The sequence below is a fragment of the Hemibagrus wyckioides genome, linkage group LG02, assembly GCF_019097595.1.
Source record: "Hemibagrus wyckioides isolate EC202008001 linkage group LG02, SWU_Hwy_1.0, whole genome shotgun sequence".
Lineage (NCBI taxonomy): Eukaryota > Metazoa > Chordata > Actinopteri > Siluriformes > Bagridae > Hemibagrus > Hemibagrus wyckioides.
Window position 1 is genome coordinate 24,894,061 of NC_080711.1, and position 7,367 is coordinate 24,901,427.

Sequence of the window (7,367 nt, forward strand, 5' to 3'; positions counted from 1 at the left end):
AACATCTGGTTCTTGATGACGTCACTTATCACATGACTCAAGTAGAACTTTATTTCTATTTATAGACATTTTTAAATGTTATTTGAAATCATCGTCAAAGTTATGATATTTATTGAGTTTTTAATCTTTTTTAAATTTTATTTTATTACTGTATTATCACTTTAAATGCTTAACCACTTTCAACTGAAACACATTTCTCTTATACATAATGTTCATATAGAAAGTTCCAGAATTAAAAACTGTTAAATAATGTTCTTTTAAAAAACAATTAAAAATACAAAATTAATAGTGCAAAAAAAATCATAGTTAATAAATGACTTAAATAAGATCTGTGTTATTATGAAGTTAGTAAAGTGGAAGCTAGTTATTTTATTATTATGTATTGTTCTTTGTTTTTGTTATTAAAATCAAATATAAAGTAATGAAAGCCGAGGGTCCTCGAGCGCTAAAAGCTAATTTTAGCTAGCTACATGATAACCACTGAAATATAGCTCGTTGTTGTTGTGCAAATATAAAGAATTAATAAAATTTACATTATTTAAATAAAATATATTCTTTATAAACCATTATAAATGGTCACGTGTTGTTTCCACTCTGAGGTATAATGAAGCGATGTGTCGTTCTTTAAAGAGTCGGCTCCTAAAGATGGATCTTTTGGGTCGTATCTTCGAATCAGTTCAAAGAGTCAACTTACAGGTCCAACGAGTCGTTTACTAATCAGAGAAGATCTAGTGCTTGAGTTTAGTGTTAAACACTTTGGTGTTTATTATTCACGTTAAATCTGATGATGCAAATGCGCCTCATTGGGATCACTTCTCTGACCTTGATATGTTTTTATTTGATGTATTAATTGTTCTTTTTTTTTTTTACAAACCTTATAATCTACATTCTGCATCCAGTTTCAGCCAAACTATTTTAACATTTATTTTTTATGTATATTTTATAATGGAATTTTGTCTATAAAGAATGCTGAGAGTAAAGTTTAGTCTACAATGAAACTTTTTAAAAAGTTTGTTGGTAATTAAGGAAGTTCATCATAACGTCACAGTATTTAAAAATGACTTAATAAGTTATCTATGCCTGACCTCTAGCGGCCAGATTCTGATACTGCACCCGTTATTTCCCTTCAGATTTCCTTGATCTATTAGCACTAGAATAACAATATTTGTGATAAACACCAGGTCTTCTATATTCTGTAAATGTAATGGAAGGAAATGAGATTAAGGTTTATTTAGAGTAAATACCAGTGGATGACGGAACACCTTTTTTTGTTTGTTTGTTGGTATATTTGTGTATAACTTTAGCGCTTACTAACGACTGCATTTCATCACAGGGTTTTAATACTCGAAGAAACATAGAAAGAAAGCATTATCAGTACATCACATCATTTACTTTTCACTGTTTATTTCTTTCTTCATTTGCATGAATAAAGACAGAAGTAAATCTCATAAGTTTGCACGTGCTTGTATTTGTTCAGGTGTGATCACGTGTTAATTCCGAGATGTTTATGTTTACTGCATATTTCCACGTGCACTTTCAGTGTATAATATGGAAAATGCACGATCAGAGTTTTCCCACGTTATTGTTAGAATAATCCGGTGTGAAACCGCCGTGTGGGTTTGCGGTCTGGTCTCTCCGACATCGGGTTGCCAGATTGGGATTTTTTGTTTGTGTTTATCGAATATTTTTAAACACATTAAACGTGAGGCTGAATGACTGTAATCATGGTGGAGAGTGAGCTGTGTGGAGTTACAGCCATGAATCCGAGATAAACTTTAAATAGAAATGATGTCTGATTGGAAAATGTTTATTTTTCTTTTCGTCTGGCAACCTTGCTCTGAGTTTTTACCTGTGCGCGTGATCGTGTGTGTGCGTGATAGTGTGTGTGTGTGTGTGTGTTACAGAAGGGAGGCACAGGGACCTGTTACACACACCCTTTGAGCATCAGATGTTTGCTGATGAAGTTTTTAATGTCGGAGGCTTTGTGTGTGTGTGTGTGAGTGTGAGTGTGTGTGTGTGTGTGTGAGTGTGAGTGTGTGTGTGTGTGTGTGAGTGTGTGTGTGTGTGTGTGTGTTTTCTTGTTGAAGCCGGGGCAGTTTGCAGATGGCTCAGAGCAGCATCTCTCCGAGGAAAAGTCTGAAGCGCCTGATCTTCTCCAAAAGCACCACAGACCTGCAGGAATGCGGAGAGAAAAAGACAAGCAAGTTCCCCTCTCTGTTCAAACGGAGAGAGAAGAAGAAAGAGCAGAGGTGAGAGAACTTCAGCCACTTCTACACCAACACCTTCTGCTCATGACTGCAGTCTGAACCAGGGTTTACCTTCTCACACTCACCAGGGTTAAAACTGCTGGGGTTTACAACTTTAAAATATTTAAACTTTGAGGTTTCATATTTGATCATAATATTTGAGATAGATAGATAGATAGATAGATAGATAGATAGATAGATAGATAGATAGATAGATAGATAGATAGATAGATACTTCATTCATCCCACTGGGAATTTTACAACTTCCAGCAGTATCCACAATCCCCAGTTTCTGAGGAATCATCTGAGAAGTTTCTAACCACAAAGCTTCTGGAAGACGCAGTTACATTTATTATGAATATACATATGCTTGAAGTGCTATGAAAATAGTCATATTGAAAATGAACTTCTTACAGAAAAGAGGTTCGTTTCTTTAATTGATGGTGTGTTCCTTCACCCCAGGACTGAAGCTGAATTATTATTTGAAAAAATGTTGTGCATGGTAAACAGTAAAATGTCCCTCCTGCCTTTCTCATGTATTTTGGAGTCAGCAGGTGAACAGGTTCTGCTTTCTGCTCTCGAAATCCTTGTAAATGAATCCAGCAGAAGGACAGGAGATGCGTGTAAACCTGTTTAAAAGCATACCTTGAAGGTCAAATCCTAAAATGGAAAAAAAGATTATTTTAATGTAATGAAGTTTTTATTAATCAGACGTTGGCCATGTGAGCGTTTTAAAAGCCTGTGCTTTTTTTAAGGTATTGCATTAAAAATAAAATTGAATGAAATGTAAATGAAATTGTTTATCAGTGTAATATCTGTTATTGGAGATGCTGATGCATCATATCCAACTTTATAAATGGTTTATCGTGTGTTTTGGGATCATGGTGACCGACTCCTGATGCTCTGAAATCTTCAGAAATCACTGAAGTCTAAGTCTTTCTTTAAATCTTGTTGGTTCATTTAATCAGTTTTTGCCCTCAGGAGGATTCCAGAGAATTCCATTCTCAATTCAGCTCTACATTCTTCAAAAACACAGAGGGGAAAGTTCAACTTCAGTTTAATTTACAGTGTTCTTCTATCAGGCGGTTGTGGAAGTTAAGACCCTGACCCTTTTAAAGGAACCTGGAAAGATCAGAACGGTCTGCAGACGAGAAATCCCATTATTTAAAGAACACAATCTTCATTAATAATCAGTAACGAGTTCAGATGAGCAGTTTAATGAGCTGATAACCTTCTCCTCACGCTCCTCATCTCTCAGCTCTAACACACTGCATGTTCCCCTCAGAGTGTTTATTAGAACGTGTGTGTGTGAGAATGTTTGTTGCTCTGTGTGTGTGTGTGTGTGTGTGTGTGAGCGAGTTTTACATTCCTCTCTATCAATTACAGTTTTATTTCAGAGGTGCGATTTCAGGTTTAAACACTTGTGTGATTTTGGTTTTAAAAAACGCCCCAAGCCAACCTCATTCAAGTGAGTTACACTTTTATCTCCTTTTGAATCAAAAGCAAGTGAAGTGAAGTGGCTCATGTGGTTAAGGCTCTGGGTCATTGACTGGAAGATCTGGGGTTCAAGCCCCAGCACTGCCAAGTTGCTGCTGTTGGGCCCTTGAGCCCCTTTGCTCCAGGGGCACTGTATCACGGCTGACCCTGTGCTCTGACCCCAACCTCCAAGGCTGGGCTATGTAAAGAAAGAATTTCACTGTGTTGTAATGTATATTTGACAAATAAAGTCTGTTTCTATTTCAATCCCGGGTAAGAGTGAGGTCATGTGGATCTTATTAATCTTCACTGTGCATATTATACTGAATCCTGATCGTCTTGTGTGTAGGAGACTTCATAAGAAACTTCTAAAACAACCCAAAAGCCTCCAAGTTTCTTCAGAAATGAGCATTTTTCCAGACAGTTTGTTTGCGTGTTGTTACACATTTTAATGCTGGTTATTGTCGTAAGTGCAGCAGGGTGGGATGATCTGCATTCTCAGATAATAGCATGTCCCTCTGAGGAACATCTAGTTTTTAGATGAATAAAAGTATCAGCACAGACGGTCTACATCAGTTGAAAGTAAATAATACCTGGTTGCATTTCTCTCGCTTGTTATAACTGCACCAAGCTCAGTGACGTCTGCTGCATTCTTTCAATTCAGTTCAGTTTATTTGTATAGCACCTTTTACAATGGACATTGTCTCAAAGCAGCTTTACAAAAGAAGAAACAGAGAACAGAGAGGGAAAAAAAACCTTCTTCTTCTGTGAAGCTTTTCCAGGTTTGGAGCTCAGCTTCTTTCAGTAGTTGCTGTGTTTCAGAGGGTTTCTCTCTCCAGTCTCCTCTTCAGGAGGTGAGATGTTCCTCAGTCTGGTTCAGTTCTGCTGACTGACTTGTTCAGTCTGAAACCTTCCTCTTTCCCCCTGATGGAGTCTCAGTGTGTGTTTTGGATGGTTGTCTTGTTGCATGATGAAGTTCCTCCTCATCATTTGTGAAGATTAGGGAGAATGTTCCAGAAGCAGCCATGAAGCCCATCTATGACACCACCATCACCACCACCACCACCAGGTTCCACAAATGAGCTTGAATGTTTCAGATCATGAGCAAATTCTTCTTCCACACTTTGGTCTTTTTGCCAATTTGGTAGCGGTTCATCTCAGTTCCAGAACTTTTTGGATCAGCTCTGTATTTCTTTATGAATTCCAGTTGATCTTCTGCTTCTTACTGCTGATGAGAGGTTTGTGTTTTGTGGCATGGCCTCCATATTTCTGCTGTTCCAATACTTTTGGATGAAGTTGTATATACTAGTCTAAGGCTGGTGTGAAGACTAGCTTTTTGTACCTTTACTGATGATTTCATTTTCAATCGATTTCTCTGTTCAGTGAGAAGTTGCATTAATAGCTGGAGAAAAAAACAAATTAAGACCAAATTAAGAACATCTTTCTGGAGTAAAAACTGCAGTGTGTGTGTGTGTGTGTGTGTGTTTTTATGAAGGCTGGATGCTTGAGCTGACATCCGTGTGTGTATTTGCACAGGGCAATATGCTGTCTTGTTTAAACACAGCTAACGTGAAACACACCCCTCTGTGTGTAAACAGATAGTTTTTGCAGGAATGAAAGGAATGCTGTTCGCTCTCCATCTGAGGAATCATCATACACAATGTAGATACACAATGCTGCTTCTGTTACATTAACCTGTTACAGAAACATCTCAGGTTTGGATCGGGATTAACAAGCTTCCATTCAGAGAATGTGTTGTTATGTGGCAGAACAAGTACCACACTGGTTGTGTGCGGTTTGGCTACGCTGTGTAGAAGTTAGAAGAGAGCCGAGCTCACAGAGGTTCAGCTTTAATGGAATTAAATCACACAGGAAGTTAATCAGCTGGGTTTGACTTTCTAGCTTTCTGAAGAGGCTGAAACATGGAAAGTTAAACCCTCAGGGGGAAAACAAATGTTCCTCAGGTTCTTCACTTGTCCCTGTATTCAGGAAGCTAAGACAACACTGGAGGACCCAAAAACTGTAGAGGAGAGGCTTTGCTATACACTATATTGCCAAAGGTTTGTGTACCCCTGACCATCACACCCATCTCAAGTGTTTGCTTTTATAATCAGTTCCACTCTTCTCTTCTCCACTAGATGTTGGATTGTGTCTGTGGGGATTAGTGATCATTCAGCAACAAGAGCATTAGTGAGATCAGACTATGATGTTGGGATGTTGAGGAGACTCCAGTTCCAGTTCATCCTAAAGGTGTTCAGTGGGGTCAGAGTCAGAGTCAGGGCTCTGTGCAGGACACTCCAGATCTTCCAGTTCACCTTTAACACACCACGTCTTCATGGAGCTGCTTTGTGCACAGTAACATCATCATGATGGAGCAGAGTTTGGACTCTCCACTGAAGGGAAAACTATAAAGCTACAGCATACAGAGACATTCTTTACTTCAACTGTGTTCTTCAGACTTTATAGCAACGGTTTGGGGAAGAACCACATATGGGTGTGATGGTCAGGGTGCACATACTTTTGGTTGTATAGTTAGTAGGGTCAAAGAGCCTCAAGGAGCAAGCTGGACTGAGTGGAGTGTAGATTCCAAAAGTCTTCATCATGATTTTATTGCATTATTTGTGGAACGATTTATCAAAAATTATTCTAGTTTCTTTCCCACAGAATAAAAAGGTGATTTTGTTCTGATTGATCTTTAAGAAATCTCTTAGGCATTTTAATACAAACCCAGTATTAAAGGAGTGTGTACTTTAGGGTTTCCAAAAGTGACCTGGTCACACCGTGAGGGTTCATGTGAACCCTCATGTGAGGGTTTGTGGAAAACTGAGTCTCTGTTCTTCTTTTTCTCCTTTTTCTTCTCCATGTCAGTTAGATCGCTGCTGAGGTTGACTTTCTCCTCAAAAACTCTCTGTAGTGAAAGCTGTGTCTTTTTTTAGCCCAGCGCTTCAAGGACCTGTCAATCTGCATGTTTTTGAGCTCTGTCACACACACACTCACACACACACACACACACACACACACACACACACACACACACACTGTGAAACTTTAAACACACTGAAACTTTGACTCACACTTTTCTGAGTGTTCAGGAGAAAGTTACTGCGTTCCTTTACACTGAAGTGGACATACTGGAAATTTCTAGAAAGGTTTTATTGTTGCTTTTGATTCCATACAGGTGTGAGTGTGTGTGTGTGAGTGTGTGTGTGTGAGTGTGTGTGTGTGTGTGTGTGTGTGTGTGAGTTTGTGTGAGTTTGTGTGTGTGTGTGAGTTTGTGTGAGTTTGTGTGTGTGTGAGTGTGTGTGTGTGTGAGTTTGTGTGTGTGAGTGTGTGTGTGTGTGTGAGTGTGTGTGTGTGTGTGTGTGAGTGTGTGTGTGTGAGTGTGTGTGAGTGTGTGTGTGTGTGAGTTTGTGTGTGTGTGTGTGTGTGTGTGTGAGTTTGTGTGTGTGAGTGTGTGTGTGTGTGGTTGTGTGTGTGTGTGAGTTTGTGTGTGTGTGAGTGTGTGTGTGTGTGTGTGTGTGTGAGAGTGTGTGAGTTTGTGTGTGTGTGTGTGTGTGTGAGAGTGTGTGAGTTTGTGTGTGTGAGTGTGTGTGTGTGTGTGTGAGAATGTGTGAGTTTGTGTGAGTGTGTGTGAGTGTGTGTGTG

The 7,367-nt window shown here is 39.0% G+C and overlaps 1 protein-coding gene across 1 annotated transcript in view; it reads left to right on the forward strand.

Moving 5' to 3' along the window:
- Positions 1-2,052: 2,052 nt before the first annotated feature.
- The window catches only part of crybg2 (crystallin beta-gamma domain containing 2), a 53,633-nt gene continuing 48,318 nt past the window's right edge, over positions 2,053-7,367 (forward strand). Inside the window, exon 1 of the mRNA XM_058415288.1 lies at positions 2,053-2,249. Coding sequence (XP_058271271.1) covers positions 2,104-2,249 — 146 coding nt within the window. The 5' untranslated portion in view covers positions 2,053-2,103. The remainder of the gene's footprint in view (positions 2,250-7,367) is intronic.